This window comes from Phalaenopsis equestris, unplaced genomic scaffold, assembly GCF_001263595.1.
Source record: "Phalaenopsis equestris unplaced genomic scaffold, ASM126359v1 Scaffold001226, whole genome shotgun sequence".
Lineage (NCBI taxonomy): Eukaryota > Viridiplantae > Streptophyta > Magnoliopsida > Asparagales > Orchidaceae > Phalaenopsis > Phalaenopsis equestris.
The window spans coordinates 140,087-159,299 of record NW_018165665.1 but is presented as its reverse complement, the minus strand read 5'-3'; the positions used below and the strand labels follow the sequence as shown (position 1 = coordinate 159,299).

Genomic DNA, 19,213 nt, shown 5'->3' with positions numbered 1-19,213 from the left:
ACCTTTCATTAAAACACAATATCTCAAAAATAAGTATAAAAATGTGTATAAAAACACTATATATTTTAGGTGTATCAAAGGTAGAGAACAAATCGTCATTATCCCAAATGAGCAGTGGCCTATCAGCTAATTGAGGCTTATTAAATGACATCGATGAGAAGTCAAGGAAGTGATAGGGCTCAACAGAGGTAGTCAAAGAAAAAGTGGAGTGGTCCCTAGCAGGTAAAGTAGTCGAGTCAGGGTACCACAAACCCTTCATTCAAAGGTACTAAGACTCTAAGTATACTCTATCGTGAGGTAGTTGACCTCACACATCCAGAGATACCTAATCGACAATTCTTGAATTGCATAGTGATTGGATGAACACAATAGCTCATCTAAGAAAAACGTCCCCCAATGGGGATTCCTTAAAGACTAGCACAGTTGCTCTTATATGAGGGAAACAAAAGCAGCCCAACCTGTAGAAGGGGTTTTGTTAACACACCTATCGATGTGACCCAACTAGGGGTTTTTCATGCGGGTTTGAAAGTACTCCGCTTAGGCACGAATCGACTAGGTAAGTTGAGTGTTGTAGCCAATACGACATGCCTCTTCTCTACAAAGCTATATGAATTGCTCACACTGTGAGGATGTAGAGATGGGGTTAGACTATGACGATAGTCTACCCAAAAAAAATGTCTAGCTTTTAAGCTAAACCACTTCCATAGAAGGATCTCAACCGCATTCATTCAAAGCAAGGGGGACAAGCACGTACTCCACATTCATAAAGATGAACGGGATGTGTATATCAACCATACTCGCAACGAGCGGGAGTAGTAGTCTTCGGACCCTGCGTAGAGCGGATCGACGAAAGATAAAGTAAGAGAAAGGTAAAGCTTCTCTGATAGAGATTGGTGGTCGCACCAGGTATAAGACGCCCGTAGGACTTCCACTTTGCCCGAAATACGAGCCGGCAATCAAATTAAGAGAAAAACAAAATTTCTCTTACATAAAACTGTAGTGAACTATGAGTGATCTTTTGACATACACAAGGTGATCATCATATGAAATTCACATAATGAAGAGATTGTGAAAATACACATTCTTTATTGCTCCAAGAACTGGATTACAAAGTGCAAGTGCTTTAAAAGCAAATTTTCTCATAAAGTACAAAAAGTACATGAAAAAAAGGATAAGAAAAGTATCTCTTCAAGTATTGCTCATTAATAGGGAGTTGGATAAAATCCATTTGCAACAATCATCCCGAGGGGTAGCTCAACTTTCAGATGAAAGGCTATTGGACCCTTGGGGGTCAACGCGTAGACCGTAAAGGTAGTGGGTGAAGAGCCCACAAGACGCAAGCCTTTCTTCTAAAGGAAGGGCCGCCGGACCCAAAGGGTCGACGCATAAAGCGTGAAAGCACGTGGGTGAAGAGTCCACATACAAAGAGGCAACTCAACTTCTGGGTAAGGACTGTCGAACCCAGAGGGTCGACACATAAGCGTAATGAGAGTGGATGAAGAACCCACGAGAAAGCAAGTCTTTCTTCCAAAGGAAGGGCTGCTGGACCCAGAAGGTCAACGCATAAAGCGTGAAAAGGTAGTGGGTGAAGAGCCCACGGAGCTTCTAGAAGCCTCTCATGCCATTCGTATGTTTTTTTTTTAATTTATTGTTGGCATTCAGATATTTTTATACAGCTTATCAGAATCTTTTTTTTTTATCCCAGGCTAAGCCGCTACCGAGAATGATTTAGCATAACATACCAAATTGAGCTGGTATGAAGAGCTCTCATGTAGGCATCCTAGAATGACCAGACATACCATGCAAAATATGAGATTTTGTAAAATTCAGGTCCATGTGGGATTTTCCTTAAGTACTTTTCCCTAGCCCCTATCCTTTAATTCTTTTCACCCTTAGCCTAAGTAGGTCTCGTCATTCGTATATGGGTGTCAAGGAAATGTTTTCATTTTGGAGATGTTTTTAAATTCATTACTGATTTATCAGGCATCCCAATGTCACTTAAATAATTCTCTAAACATAATATCTTAAGGATCTTATCAGGAGAATTTTGAGATCAGAAAGTTCTTTATATTAAAGTTTCTAATTTTTCCACTCACCTAAAGCTTCCTCTCAAGAGTGTTGAGTGATTTTTTTTTTTGAAGTCTTTCACATTTTTTTTGTTTTCCTGAGAATGACTATTTTTGGTGAGCTTCTTTTTGTTATAAAGCATTTTCTTCTGACTCAAAAATCTCCCGAATAAAGATTCTTAGGATTTTATGACTCATTACTTGTCAAGTTTCCATCGTGTCTAGTTGAATGGAAAAGTAAGAGATCTAAATAGTCTCTGAAACTACTCACATCTCAATGACACCCATCAAGTCATTTTGAGGTGTTCTCAGGACTTAGATGAAAGTTCATTAAAGGAAGGGATTCGACCATCATGACTTAGTTCAAATCCCCCAAACCATGACTATTTGCAAATCCTAAGAAGGAGCATACATGGTCTGGTTCAAGCTTAGCCTTAGGATCTATCCTAGATTCAACCTCAAGAATCATCAAAGGCAAACCCAAGGCAAGATCAACTAAGGGGTGATATTCCTTTTGGAACCATCTCAACGGCCTCCAGACATGGATACATAAAATCTACAATATCCAAACGTTGATAAATCAAAACGGTAAAACAAAACCCAAACCAAGAAAATCAAAACGTTGATAAAGTTTAGAGACCAGTCTTAACAATATCCCCGCACTAAAATCTACAACATGCAGGCTAACTAAACTGGTGTCACCAAAAACATTCATAAACCTAACAGGATGTGCAGACATGGATACATAAATATAGCCAGTCATTGGCCGAAGAAACCAAATCGACGCTCCAACAAAAAGATCACAGCCCTCCACGTCCAAGATGTTGAGCCAGCTCTCCAATATCAGCCTCCTCGGAATCTTGCAAGCGAACCGCATCAAGTTTTTGCTTCAGAATTTCGATAGCATTGGCCACCATCTGATAAGATTTGATAGCACCGGTAGACTCAACTGTGAAGATGAAGCTGTCTTCTTTGGCAGAGATTTCAATCAGTCCTGGCTTTCCCATTGCCTCTGCCTTTTTTATCACTTCTTCATCGTAAGTGTATGCTTCAGGATCAAGCACCCTTACCTGGTTTTAAAGCATCTAAATCACATTTATGCAAACGATAAAGTATTTGGTGAGTCTGATCCTAATTGTATGGCTATCAAATATCATTTACAAAATTCATTCAAAATTTAAAACAGCATTTGCATGGAGATATTACAAGGCAAACTGCAGGAGGTCAAGGAACAAAAAATTCCCTTCAAAATGCATTTGGGTTAACATAAAGCATGTTGAGAAGTTGCTAACGATAATTCAAAAAGTAGATCCAAATCCTTCAAAGCTTGAATATAGCTGGTAATAATCATTAGGGAAATTTACATACATATCATACAATTCTTATGTATTTATGTATCTAACACTTAAAGTTTGATATTTTCATTTAAAACACTTTGGTGTTATAAATCTATGCATGAAAATGTGTATTCACTTTTTAATAGTGATATCTGTGATGTGATGTTAAAATTTGATTGGTATGCATGTATAAAAGTTTAGATTTAGATATGTATATATATATAAGAATTGTGCGGTAAGTATATAAATGCCACCTAATTATTAAATCAACATAATGATAAGTTTTTCAATAAAACTTGCACTATTTTGAAAAAAGAAAAATTATAACCCGCTTAGCAAAGTGAACTGGAAATGGTTAATCATGCTACGCTAAGTGCACTTCTTTCCATAAGAAGTCAAATTCATATCTTACCATATCCCACGTATCATCAAATTTTTCTAGATTGTACAACGAACAAACGTCCGCATAAATCTCGAGACAGCCTAGCGGTCTAAATTTAAAAAGATAAATCAAGGAACATCCCTCCAATGAAAAGATACAAGTACTCGTAAAACCGACCGACTGAAGAACCACCAACCGACCAAATGCTGGCGAACAACCAAAAAGAGACAGACATTCATGCCAACCACCGAACAAAGGACCGGTACCTCCAACAATCTCACCACTACCAACGTGAAGCTCTCTCAACAACTCCCCCAAAAATCCTTAAAGAACTCCAAAAATAACTAAGGAATAAGCAGGTTGACTGGCTGCCTCTCTCAAAGCCAATTGGCTTCCCATAGTAAAAGCTAACCATCATCCAGGAAAAATAGCAGACAGACACAAGTTTGGTCGACCGACTTAAAGACATGACGACCATAAGGTTCCAGAATATAAAAGGAATTCAAAATCAGTTACAAATACGAAAAGACAACATAAGATATTATGTCATGTAACAACCCTATCAAGGCTGGGGCAGATGTGTAATTTTCCACCTTTGGCTCTCTATTTCCTATAAATAGGGGGCCCATAGCATGTGTTTGGGGTTTTTTCCCTCTCTAGGCTCTTCTCAAGTTACCATTCTATCTCTCTTTTGTATATAAAATGTCTCACAAATCCTGAGAATACCCCAGTTCAGCCCTATAGGGCGAATCTTTGTGTGCTCTTTTATTTATTTTTCTCTCTACTTTTCCCTCAAGGTTTCTACCAGTTTGATACTAGGCATACCTACCCGAACAAATCTAGATTCAACATCTTAAAAGGTGTGGTGAGTGTGAAGCATGTTACTAACAAGAAGGGAAGTGACGTAAATAAGGAGAAATGCATCTCAAAGAAACTCTTAAATACGTAGCATGTTAGGGAGTTCATGCAACAACAGATCTGGAGCCAAAAATATCATTTACATCGTCTTCCTAGAGGTATTAGGCTAGGAGACGAGTACCACAAAATGGATGTCTGGCTCCCAACGATCGAAATAGGTCAAAGGACAGTACTTTTGCACCGCTCGGTCAAATTTAAGCGGTTGACACACTACTCAACACATAAGGGGAGTTATACTTCAAAAACTATTCCGACGTTATGACGAGTTAATCTATAACTTCTCAAATTCAATTGACATTTGGAGAAGTTGAATTTAATAAACCGCGCTAACAACAACCCCAAAGAGGTTCTGTCGGCAAAACAATCCAAAATGCTCCCACATCAAAATTCTTGGATCTCCAATCTTGAAACGGATAAAGCTTTGGATGTGGTTCCCTACCCGATAGCGACAAGCTCCGCAAAGGGTAAGACAAAATCACCCCACTAACTAGTCTCGGCGATTATCTCCACAAAGCTAGCGACGAGATTCGCTTAAGTCCTACCGAAAGGTGAAGCCCAACCGAACCAATAATCTAACCATAAAATTAAGACATTGAAAAGTGTAAGACGTGAGTCGGGCAACAATATCATAAAAACAAAGATGACCAACAATGATGCTATAGACGTCCAGTCAACACCTTAATAACAAAACCTACCCACAATGTCAAGCATCAAAAAGCCAGTCTCGAAGCTCAACGTGGATATAGCTCTGGAGATGGTTCCCTCCAGAATATTAACATGACCGTAGAATACAAAAATCATGGAAATCAGTGAAACTTATATATAACTTTCTACCGCAATAGAAGTTTGAAATGTTGTCAAATAATACTCAAAAGTCTATCAAACAAAATGACCTTAATATCAATAAACATTTTAATGATATAAACATTTATTCAGTTAAACAAAATTATTACCAAGATCTCATAATAACTGTTGTTCGAATGTAGTATTTCTCAGCAATTTATGGGGAAAAAAAGAATATTTGAGTTATTGTGCGTCACAATAATGACTTTGCTAAACTTGGAAGTCCAAACCTTAAATAGAGAAAATCTCTCCTCTAAATAAGTTTTTCTCTCTTGTATGAGTTGTTAGAAATATTTAGTTTATTTTTCGGTTGTTTCCTATTTGTTTTATTTCCTATTTTATAACCTTCCTTTTATCATGTAGTTATTAGAGAGATTTGGATAATATATGTCCTATTTTATAATCATTATATCCTGTATTTATACCGCTTTCAATAACAATAATATTATCCCGCTCTATTCTTAAAACCTACATGGTATCAGAGTCACAAATCTTACCCTAGTCGCCGAAACTTCCCTACAAACCATTCCTAGCAGTATTTTCAGCCATCGGATTCTCGCCGCCGGTCTGTCATTGCAGGTTTCAGCTACCAGTACCCTTTCCTGAAGGCTCTCCCACCATCGGCCGCTCCCCTGTTGGTTGTCCCGTCTTCGGACCTACCTCCTGCGACCAGATCTCTTCCCTGCAAGCCCTCTTGCAGTCGAACTTGCCTTTCGACGGTCGGAATCTTCCTTCGCATGCCTTGTTTTGCTGCCAGTTGCTTAAGGGATCTTCTATGTCTATCTCGACACCCAAACCTCATCTTTGGCTCCATCGGAGCCATGGTGGATTTCTCCACTGTCGAGCTCCATTCGATATTGTCCTTGAATCCACCGGAAGATCAACATCTACCTCAATCCCTCCACAAATAGGAGGAAATGAAAACCCCATGAATTTCCTGATTATCACTCACAAATTCAACTCGAATTTTCTCCAATGATCTCAAGTTGTTTCATTGTTCGTCAAAGGTCGGAGTAAATTTGGCCACCTACATGTACAATTTGTGAACCTCTGAAGACTGATCCAACATATGCAGCATGAGAAGTGTAGAATTTCATAGTTGTCATGGCTAATTAATTTCATGGAGTCCTCAATTAGCCGTCCGTACCTGTTTCTTTCGTCTGTTCATGCCCTCTGGACTGTAGATCGAGATACCTACTCGGGCGTAAGGAATTCTGGACAACTCTATGAAGTTTCTAATAAGATCTGCGATGCAAAACAAAAATCGAAGAGAGTGACACAGTACTACAACGACTTGGTTGCCTTATGGATGAAATGTAACCGCTATTATGACTACACGTGGGACTCACCCGCGGATCTTTCCTTCTTTCAAAAACTTCTGAAAAAGGATCGTGCTCGAAATTCTACCAGGCATGAACAAAGATCTCAACAAAGTCAACAGTAGTATACTTAGTCGTGATCCTCTTCCTTCAACCCAAGCTGTATTCATCGAGGTCTGCCGCAAAGAAAGTCGAAGACTTGTCATGCTCTGCAACTCTACTAACTCAGTCGAGTCATTAGCCTTGGTCTCCAACAGTGCTCCACACTATGCCACACCGTCGAACACCAATCATGGTGCTCCACACTGATTTTGTCACAAACCCTGCCATACCCATAACAAGTGTTGGAAGCTCCACTGGAAGACTGTAAATAAAGCTTCAACCAAATCTTCCGCTACTAAAGGTATTATTAAGACCTCAGAATCCACAACAGCTCAACCGACCCCCACTCATACCATCCCCGAATCACCAGAGACCATCAAGAGTCAGATGAGACACCTAATCAAGCTGCTTGGATTTAGTCAGTTCTCCTCTAACCCGTCGACCTCCATGTCCATCACGAAAACATTTCTATGGCAATCACTGTATTTGCTTCTAGTTTGTGCATTATTGATTCGGATGTCACAAACCACATGATTGGGTGCTTTCAATTCTTCTTGACATATCCTCCGTGCTCCGAATAAGACTATTAAAATTGTGGACGACTCCTATAACTCTATTGTGGCAAAAGGTTGGTTGTTCTAACAGTTAGGCTTACTCTGAAATCCATGTTACATGTACATTTTCTTAAGTGTAATTCTTAAGTGTAAGCTCTTATTTATTAGTAAATTGGCATATGACCTTGATTGCGCTGCTCATTTTTCTCATGATATTTGTGCCTTTTAGGATCGTAGTTCGGGGAGGAATATTGGAACTGCTAAGCAAGTAGACGAGCTCTACTTCTTTCAAGAAAATGGCATTGATAATGCGGACACTCAATCCCATAGTTGTAATTTTTCCCTCTCCACAACTTGTCCAATTATGTTTTTATATTGTCGCTTCGGTCATCCCAGTTTTCATTATTTAAAACTATTGTACACTTCCATGTTTATTGATAAATATCTATCCACTTTTAAATATGAAATTTGCAATTTAATTAAACATCATTGTATACCATCACCCCATCATTACACTCCTTCCTCTCCAATTTTACTGATTCATAGTGATTTATGGGGACCCTCTCGAATTGTAAGCTACACCATTAAATGGTAATTCCTTATTCTAATTGATGATCACACCAGATGACACAAGCCTACATATTAAAGGACAAATCTGAAACTGCATTCACCTGCAAAAATTTTCATCCATTTTGACCCAATTTAAAACCTCCATTCAAGTCCTTCGAACTGACAATGGTCTTAAGTACTTTAAATATATATTAGAAGAATTCTTGGTGAGCATGGACATCCTCCATCGTAGTAAATGCTACTAAAAGAAATGGGATAACAGAGAAAAAAATGATACATTCTCAAAGTGGCTCATTCCATCATATTTCAAACAATTGTCCCGAAACGGCTTTGGAATGACACCATCCTTACCACTATCGATCTCATTAACAAAGTTCCCACAAATATCTATAACTTTCAGATCATGTTATTTCTCTTGATGTTATGCTTTCCTACTAATCGGTTCTTCTCCTTTTATTAGATCCCAAAATATTTGAGTGAACGACCTTTATTCGAAGCACAACCCCGACTCAGAATAAACTTGATCCCTGCTCAATTAAATGTGTTTTCATCGACTATTCAACCACTCAAAAAGGCTATCAGTATTTTTACCCTGCCACCAGTAAAATCTGTGTCTATGTTCCCTTATTTGAAAATGTCCCATACTTTCTTAGCACTGCCTCAAGTGAGAGGGAGCTAGATTTCTGGACATTGTTCATTTTCCAATTGCGTTGATTATTCTACCTACTTCTACAATCATTGTATCCGAGGAACCCTCAATCTCATTGGTTTCGCAATCAACCAGAACATCACCTCCATCCACTCTCTATGTCTATACTCAGCATACTAAACCTTCAGTTGAAACTCATTTCAACGCCCCTATACTCGAGCCTGCTAACCCGCTGCAGATCTTGGAATCTACTCTGGCCGACATCCCTGAAATGATGCACTCTCAACCTACGAAGATCACTCCTGCTATGAATGAGTTGAATTCCCCGATTAAGATACACAAACAAGCATGTTTATCCCATGAAAAAATGTCTTATTTAACAGCGTATCTTCGACCTACAAAACATTTGTCACTTCCTCGATAGATTGTTGTCTCCCATTCACTATTGAGGCAGCATTAGCCGACCCATCCTAGAAGGCTACAGTCATATATATGAGATTAATGCCCTTCGACACAACCATACTTGGGATGTTGTTGATCTTCCTCGAGGAAACAAAATAGTGTGCTGCAAGTGGATTATCTGCACCCAATTTAACTTTGATGAATCATTTGAACGCAACAATGCACGGTTGGTAGTCAAAGACTATTGACAAACATATGGAGGGATTATGAAGAGACGTTTTCCCCGGTAGGTAAACTAAATACCATTCGGGCTTTATTATCCTTTGGCGTAAGTCTGGATTATCCATTACTCTAGCTGGATGTCAAGAAGGCTTTCCTTAACTGTGATCTCACAGAGGTGTAAATGTCTCCCACAAGGCTTTGACTCAACCTCTTCCCGTGGACAAAGGTTCCAAACGCAGAAGTCTATTTATGGATTGAATTAATCTCCCTAGTCTGGTTCGATAAGTTTACACAAGTTGTTGAGGGCCATGATTTCTCTCAGACTTAATCTGATCACATAATGTTCTTCTGCCATTATCCGATAATTGTATGGCCATCCTCATCATCTATATCGACAACATCGTACTCACAGGTAATGATCTGTCGACCTTGGAATCTCTCAAAGACAACTTGGCCACATCTTTTGAGACGATGAACTTGGGTTCTCTCCAGTATTTCCTAGGTATGGAAGTAGCGTGGTCCTCTCGAAGCATTAGCCTTTCCCGACAAAAATATGTGACAGACTTACTGATTGAGACAGCTACTTCTTTGCAAGCCGGTAGTTGTTCTGATGGATCCCAACGAGAAATTGGCAGATGTCCCCAGTATTGTTCTGATGAACAAAAAACTACAAATGCCTAGTGAAGAAACTCATTTCCTAGTCCATACACGCCCGAATATTTGCCACGTCATTGGTATTGTTAGTCAGTTTAAGCATGATCCCTATGAGAACCATCTCACCGTTAATCAAATCCTCTACTACATAAAAGACATACCAGACTCAGGTTTGTTGTTCTCTCATCACACCTCTTGCTCTATAAATATTTATGCGGATGTCGATTTGGCCAAATCAGTCTATTATTGACGATCTAACTCGGGTTATTGCTCCTTTGTATGAGAAAACTTTGTCAGAAAAGTCAGAAAACAGTTTGTGGTTGCCCGTAGCACTGCTGAAGCTGTGTTTTGATCTATGTTCCTTAAGATATGTGAATCCCTCTGGTTGCGCATCATGCTCCGTGAGTTACGCATGCTGATATCCGTTCCACTATAGCTATTTTGTGGCAATAAAGCCACTATCAACATAGCCCATAATCTCGTCCAACATGATCGTACCAAACATGTGGAGATTGACTGTCACTTTATCAACGAGCAGCTTGATGCGGGTGAACTTTGTGTTCCTTTTGTCCCATCCACAGGCCAACTCTCAGATATTCTCACAAATAATTTTTTCTCGGTCATTATCTGATGATTTCAAATCTAAGTTGAACATGATCGACTTCTATGATTCCACTTGAGGGGGAGTGTTAGAAATTATCCACTTTCCTTTCAAGTTATTTCTTATTTGTTGTATTTCCTAGTTTATGATTTTCCTTTTATCATTGAATAGTTATTAGAGAGAGTTGGGTTTTATATATTTTCTATTTTAGAATCCTTATATCCAGTATTTATACCCCTTTCACTAGCAATAATATTTTCTCGCTCAATTCTCAAAAGCTACACGAGCTAAATAAATAAAAAAGATGATGTTCAATAATCCAATCTCTGATTTACAATGATGACCATTGAGCCTAAGGTAAAAAATTTGTAGCAAAAATTTCTTCCAAAGGATAAAATCTCTCTCAAATGAAAATTTCTAGTGTAACTATTGTAAGATGAAATAGTGCATCAAAGAGAAATGTTAAAAACTCCATGAAAAACAACAATGTTATGATAAAAATAAAGAAGAAACAATAAGGAACATGTCTACCTTGTAAAAATAGATTGACACTAGAAAAGAATTAAATAAAAAAACAAAGGAATTTTCTCAATTCTTTGAATGACCATCTGGATCATAGTCCCTTGCTCAAAATAATATGCCTTCAGACTTGCCTCAAATATTATAACTTAAACAAAAAGACTAAATTTAAGTATTATTGATCACATGATAAATTTTGCCAACATCTTCCAAACTTACAAATCTTCTCAGTAAAAAAATTAAGTGACCAAAATTTTTATAACTATTCTTGAACAGAGAAATATCTTAATTTTCCTCACTTCATCATAAGTAACATATTATATATTCCTCATTTTACAGTTAATATTTTATCCATCAATAAACTTATCAAACATCATAACAGTAAAGTCACTTCTTTTTTACTAATCATCATTTACTTCAAGACTTCACTCGAGAAAAATGATTGGTTGGACAAACTAAAAAGAAAGATTGACTATATCTTCTTGAGGACCATAATCAATTACCATGCTCCTTCATTTCTACCCACAATACCAATATTATGTGAGAACATCATTATAGCTAGGACAACACTTTTTAAAACTCTTCAATATATGATTCATTATACTTCTATGAAAATAAACGTTAAGGATTTTCATTTTGAGACTTGAGAAATGGTGAAACAATATCGCCTTATTTTTCTAAAAAACATTGCTAATTCTCAACTTCTTTTAATTTAATTTAATAAAACATTTGGAAACGCTACAAAATCCTAAATATCTTTGGTGCTACAAGATTTGTAACCTTCATTGATTACTGAATTGGATTGATGTAAGCATACCTTATTAAACAACAATCCAATGTCAACATTATCCTTCTCAAATTCACTATGATGATAAAAAATCAATTTAATACAACTATCAAAATATTTCGAACCAGTAAAGCATGTGATTACTTCAATCATTTATTATCATTCTTTTTTCAAAAAGAGGATATCAACCACTAAATCTCACCTACTAGGGTTTAGGGAAAATTTACTCTCCAACAAGATAAAAAGGCAATAAAGATGTACACGAAAAAACAAATACATGACACCAGAAAATTTGAGAAAATAACTCCAATGATACGATGAGTTCGTTGAGACGGCATGCACATCCATTTGAGATCCAAAAAAAGTCATGTGCATCTCTAACCACATGAAGATCCTGCAGAAAACAAAAAACTGGAAGAGAAGGGTGGGTTCCTCTAGCACACATTCAACTTTGTAGTCCTGAAGGGAGCATGATAGAGCCGCTGCAGAGAATTAAACATAAAAATAGAGCAGAAAAATAGATTCACAAGAGGAAGCCTCTTCTGCCTAAGGAGCAGGAGCTGGTAAAGCAAGCAAGGCGTAGGAACTAAACAGCAGGTGATAAATAAACCACCACAGAACCGGAAGATAGAGCTAGGGACCACGTAATGGCATAGACGATAATGAGAAGTCGAGGAGCAACCACAACCTCTGACCCTAATCATCAGACAACAAGGGTCCATTCCAACCTAAAACAAAAAAAAAAAAAAACCAGCAGAAAGGGGAAGAGAGGAGAATTGAAAACCCTAAAAAATGCCTATTAGTCCGTCCCAAAAGTTTGGCCAAGCCAAGGCCAAACCAAACCACTGAAATGAAATGCTAATAGGAGGTGGGGGAACGTATCCCACCAAACAGTTATTACTAGTGCTACCAAAGATAGCAAGCCAATTAGCGGGCCTATTCCCCTCTCGATAAATGAAACTCCAAATAACAAACATTTGAGATGTTAAGAGTTTAATTCTCTTAATATAATAAAGGATATCCCAGAAGGCATCGGCTCCATTAGCACGAATGCCAACCAAATTGCGATTATCACTTTCAAAGATAACAAAATGCCAGCTAAGAGTTGAGCTATCATGACAACCATCAAAATGACCCAAACCTCCGCCTCAAGAGGAGTGTCAGAGAAACAGGGAGAGGAAAAGAAGAGAGTACAAACCCCAACATGATTTCCAGCAACGCCCCCACAACCTGCACTACAAGATTTCCAAATCCCATTAATATTAAACTTTGTCCAACCCCTAGGAGGTGGCCGCCATCAACCCAAAACCGGGAGTTGCGGTATCCTCCCCTCAACCAAAGCCGTGGACCCCAATAAATGAAAATAAGTGAGCCCAAAAAGAACTATATTTAGCATTACTCGTCCTCCAAAGTTTATTAACATAAGCAATAATATTAGTAAAAACCATTATGTTCTGAATGGCTTTACCCTCATGTTTAATATCATTACGAGCCATCCATATAAACCAACATACATGGTTAATATCATTACGAGCCATCCATATAAACCAGCATATAATGTAAGGGTACACTTGTAGAAAGCACTTGTAGAAAGTGTTTTAGAAAGTGTTTTTGCTTCCGATCCGGATTACAAATGAGAGTGGTAAGAAATAGATTTTCGATCCGGATGCACTATATTGCCAAACCACAAGCTAGCCTTTTTCCAAATAAAAAGAGAATAAGAACAAGAAAAGAAAATACGCTCAATAGACTTCTCTGCCGAATTACACAAGCAACACCGTGAGGCAAGTCTCAAACCCTTCAACTTTAAGATATCATCACAATGAATAACAAATTGATAAATGCGTCAAGTAACCAAGCCAGGAAAGACATAGATGGGCTTAACAACCAATTCCAAACACCCTCTACCTAAGAGAGTTTGTGAAAATTATGTAAGGTAGAATATAAAGATTTGGCAGTGGAGCAAGTGATAGCAAATTTCAAGGTAGGAGTATCTTGCAGTTGAGGCTCAATAGGAATTGAGGAAATAAAGGTAGCTCCCTCCAACCCAAGAAGCCTGAGGAGAAAGGGAAAATCCCAGTGTCCATCCACCCAGATATCAGAAATCATAAGATTAGAAAACCTTGTATCCCTCATATCAAGCATGACATGAGACTAACAATCATGCCAAAAAGAAATATTTCCACTCCCCACCTCCTAGTAAATGAACTCCTTAGCCCAATTTCTGATACGAAGCATTCTCTTCCACATCGTGGAATCCCCTAACCGCCAATTAATCAAAGTAGGATGCGTGGAGTGGCAATATTTCCCAGTCATGAATTTAGCCCACAATGAGTCCCCTTTCCGGAAATTAAACCATTTCTTAAAAACATTAATATCAGCAATATGGGGCAATGATTGAAAACTCAATCCACCAGCATAAAGAGGTTTGCAAATATTCTTCCAAGACATATATCTTCTACCTGAGTAATTCCCCACCCATAAAAACTTATTAAAACATCTTTCAAGGCTCAAGAGAGTGCTCTTCTTAAGTTGGAAAACTTGTAGAGTATATAACGGAAGAGAATGCAAGATACTCTTGAGTAGCATAATTCTACCCACAAAGGAGAGGAAATTATTTTTCCAATCCCATATTTTCTTCCGCACCTTTTCCACCACCTCATCAAACTGAATCCGCCTTTAAGTAAAAAAAACCCCAGATATTTAAATGGAATGGTAGAAAGAGAGAAGCCAGTAAAGTTGGCAATCCAACACGCATTAAAACGATTGATCGTGTTCCCCATGTATAAGTTGCATTTGTTGGCATTAAAAAGTAGGCCAGAAACCGATTGGAAATCAACCATTAAATGGTGAATTTTCCTCACCGCTTGTTTGCTAGCATTAGAGAATAAGATCATGTCATCAACATAAGTCAGATGCGTTACCAACATATTGGATTTATGAGCATATTGTAAGAAAGGGTGTTGCCTAAAAAGATCATTTAAAAGGCGAGAGAGATAATCAAATATCAAAATGAAAATAGTAGAGGATAAGGGGTCACCCTGCTTAATCCCACGTCCCGCACTAAAGAAGCCCGAAGAATGACTATTGATGAGGATGTTATATTTATTACAGTGGAGCCATGAGAGAATAATTTTGCAAAAATCCTGAGAGAATCCTCGAGCCTTGAGAACCTGCAAGATAAACTCCCAACTAACAGAATCATAAGTCTTGCGGATATCTAATTTAGTAATCATGCTTTCCCCTCTACATTTCTTATCAATATCAAGAATAAGTTCCTGCGCAAGAATAATATTATCCGTGATCCCACGCCCTTGAATAAAAGCAGATTGATTCAAGGATATTAATTTATGGAGATGATGTTGAATTCATCTGACCAAAATTGTACTAATCATTTTAGAAATAACTGAGGGCAGAGATATTGGCCTAAAATAATCCCAAGTGCTTTTTTGAGCGTTTTTGGGAATGAGGACAATAGTAGCAGGAGAGAAATAATTCCCTGGGTCTCCCCCTTAAAAAAACTCCGGATAGCTTCCAAGCCTTTTTCATAACAATACTCTAGCATTTAATATAGAAAGCAGAAGTAAAGTCATCAGACACAGGGGCTTTGTTGCTATTAATATCCAGAAGGGTAGAATAAATCTCCTCAATCGAGGGGATACCACAGAGGTCGAGATCCATCATGTGATGTCGTACATCATCAAATAAAGAAGCATCAATAGTGCCTGATGTCTCATGATGCTAAAAAAGTTTAAAGAAATAGAGAACAACGCTCTCTCCAATCTTCTCATCCCCGGTAATCCAGAACCCCTCATTATTTTTAATCCTCACAATGGTATTATTGGCTCGTCTCTGTTTAATGCAAGCATGAAAGTATTTGGTGTTCCAATCACCTTGTGAAAAATGTGTCTCCCCAACTTTTTGTTGCAACAATTCCTCCTCCCAAAGAGAGGCTTCCAATAATTCTTTATTTGCTTCCTGCATATCATGAATAATATCATCAGAAGATTCATCAAGAGCCTGTAAGAGACTTACCCTCTGGTCAGCCCTTCTGACTCAAGCATGAACATCCCCAAAAACCTCACAGTTCCAAGTCCTTAATGCATAAGCCACCTTTTTATGAAGCTTCCAGAGAGTGAACCAAGCATTGCCCACCTCCTCACGCCTCCAATTAGATGCAATTACTCTCAGGAAATCATCATGTCTTGCCCGGACATTTAAAAAACTAAAATAATAAGTGGAGGCCTTTTTGAAAAAATCAAAGGATAGAAGTAAGGGATTGCGATCAGGCCCAAATCTGTAAAGATGCTGAACTTGAGAGTAACCATAAGAAGATATCCAAATCAACTGTGATATGCTTCCGCCAAAACAACCAAATCTTATTGGAGCAATTAGCAAAGAAAGAAAAATTGTTGAATTTACCCAAAATGCGATTATCCGGAGAGGAAACCAAAGGCTCCAAAATAACAAAAATACCGACCTTATGAATCCTTGTCATTAATTTAAGTCTACCAAGGGAGAGAATCCGCAGCTCCCCTGATATTTCAAATAAGGATATTAAACATGAGTAGATATTTTACCCTTCCTAGAAGATCTAGGTCGGGTCCGTTCATTTTCTCCATCAGAAAAATAATGATTCATATCCAACAAATCATTCCCACTATTGTGATTATGAGCCTCCTTTTGAACTCTATATTTTCTCCGGCGGAGAATCCGCAGCTCCCCTGATATTTCAAATAAGGATATTAAACATGAGTAGATATTTTACCCTTCCTAGAAGATCTAGGTCGGGTCCGTTCATTTTCTCCATCAGAAAAATAATGATTCATATCCAACAAATCATTCCCACTATTGTGATTATGAGCCTCCTTTTGAACTCTATATTTTCTCCGGCGGTACTTTTGAACATGTAATTCATCCCTTAACATTTTAGAAATATCCTCCAAAGGAGTGTCAGAAAGAGCATTAGAGTGATGGGAATATAGAGAATTATTATCAGTATTCATAGCATCAGGGAGAGAGGAAAAAGAAATTCGAGCCCCCTTAGTATTAGAAATAACAGGAGGAAACACAGCAGGCAGCACCTGCTCAGCTCGCCCAACAGGGGAGGCATGTTGAGGGGGTTGTCCCTCGTGATGAACCAAAATAGGGTGTACAAATGGTTGAGAGGTCTTAGCAGTAGCAGCTGCCAGAGCATCCAGATTATTTTTCACAGAAGGCAGAGGTGCTTTGCCCAACATGTTGTTGTTTCATACTTCCCCCTTTCCTCAACTCAGGATGTAAACAAAAGCATTGATCCGGACCGTGGCCAAACATTCGACAATGAGTACAGTAAGAGGGATGTTCTAATAAAACCTGTTGTCAGTAACCATTATGAGTCGAACCAATCCAAACCTCATCAGGTGGAGGTAAAGTGACATCCCTTTCAATTAAAACCCTAGCCATAAACGGTCTCGAGAGATTATAAGTGGGAGCATCAAGTTTAAGGGGTCTCCCGAACATAGTTGTCAAGGAGAACATAATTTCATGGTTAAAAAAATGGACTTTCAAACCTGAAAACCGAAGCCAAACAGGGATAATCGGAGCCTCGGCTTTGGGATCGAAGTTGGTTGACCAATTCAAGATTTTCATAGCACAATCCTCAAACCACACTAACCGCTTAGCAAACAGACGCGCATAGTCCTCATTGGACAACTGAATTAAAATATGACTTCCATCCAAGGGTCCTATCTTCCAACCTCCAGAAAGCTTCATCAGTTCGAAATGTTTCCGAAGGAATTTCATTTTAGGATGCCCATATAAGAATTTTCCTACGAGATAGAGGAGGCAAGAAGAGGCGAGATCGACGTTTTCGGCGTCGGAGAGGAAGAGAGCTAGCTTACCCCCTTTCCGGCCCGGTCGTCGAATGAAAGAAGACTCTATGACCGAGCGCGACTGAATAGTGAAAGGCAGAAGGGAAGTTTGGAACGCAGCCGACGGTCATGTCGGCGTAAGAACGAGCCATGAAAAGACGCTTACCCGCGTCGCCATTGAATCACAAACCCTAGTAGAGCCGCAATCGAAAACGGAAAAATTGTGTATTGTGTGTGTATATATACATATATATATATATATTCAAAATTGTCTACAAAGGGAGCATGAAACAACTTTCATCTTCAAATTCATTAAACACATAATCTGATAAATCCCCGCATTGTATTTCTATAAAAAGAATAAGTCCGACCACAATCTCCAAACACGCTCAAGGACATCTTATTTACGACGCCGAAAAAATGATAATTGGAGGCTATAAGAGAAGGAATGAATATTATGGATAAAAAAAACCTAGGAGATTGTGAACATACAAAAAAAATAAAGACATACCAAGGTATGCAACAAAATTTTTTCTTCAAAATATAAAGTATCAAGTAGAATTCTAGAATGTTATAAGGCAATATTATTGCCAAATGATACACTCAAGCCTATAAAATTAACTATCAAAAAAAATTTTCACCTATTCAAAAAATGAATATAATCTACATTATCATTTATCTAGTGCTAATATTAGATAATACATATAAAATAATGTTAAGAATACATTCTTACATACAACTATCGAAGAATAAGTGTATATGGATTCACTACTATGACTCAATAGTACTTTCATAAAGAAAAAAGGTGCAAATTAAAAACTATATAGATTAATGCAATTCTCAAGAGTTTGATATGACAAACTGACAAATTCACAAAAGCTAGCATGAAAGCTAGATATAGATAAAATCAAGGAGACCATATACCTTTCATAAAGTGTTCCATTGATGAAAAAATCTTAATCTTCATTATACATATTGACCAAATAATTATTACAAGTGATGAAAATAGGAGTTTCGTAGCAAAAATTTTGTCGTAGAATTTGAAATTAAAGAGCTAAACAAACTCAAATAATTTTTGGCCATTAATGTTAATCTCAACAAGGAATACTTCTCCCAACAAAAATTTCAAGAAACTACCAAAGAAAACAAAATTGATAAAGTGCAAGCCATGTGAAATCTCAACTAAACAAAGTTTGAAATTGGACATGGTGAAGAAGAAACTGAGGTAAAACTTGAGAAGATCAAATATTAATTAAAATATTAATCTATTTATCTCACACCCAAGCTGAGATCGCATTCAAAGTAAGTTTTGTCAATCATTTAATGCGGGAACTTATAAAATCTCACATTCAAGTTGTCTATGAAATTGTCAAATATCTTATATAAACTTCTGGTGTTAACTTCATTTTTTTCAACACCCTCCCTCGATTACCCCC

The 19,213-nt window shown here is 37.8% G+C and overlaps 1 protein-coding gene across 1 annotated transcript in view; it reads right to left on the bottom strand.

Annotated features, from left to right (window-relative positions):
* Positions 1 to 2,673: 2,673 nt before the first annotated feature.
* LOC110033580 (DNA-directed RNA polymerases II, IV and V subunit 3-like) overlaps positions 2,674 to 19,213 on the bottom strand; it is a 36,974-nt gene continuing 20,434 nt past the window's right edge. Inside the window, exon 3 of the mRNA XM_020737616.1 lies at positions 2,674 to 3,136. Coding sequence (XP_020593275.1) covers positions 2,867 to 3,136 — 270 coding nt within the window. The 3' untranslated portion in view covers positions 2,674 to 2,866. The remainder of the gene's footprint in view (positions 3,137 to 19,213) is intronic.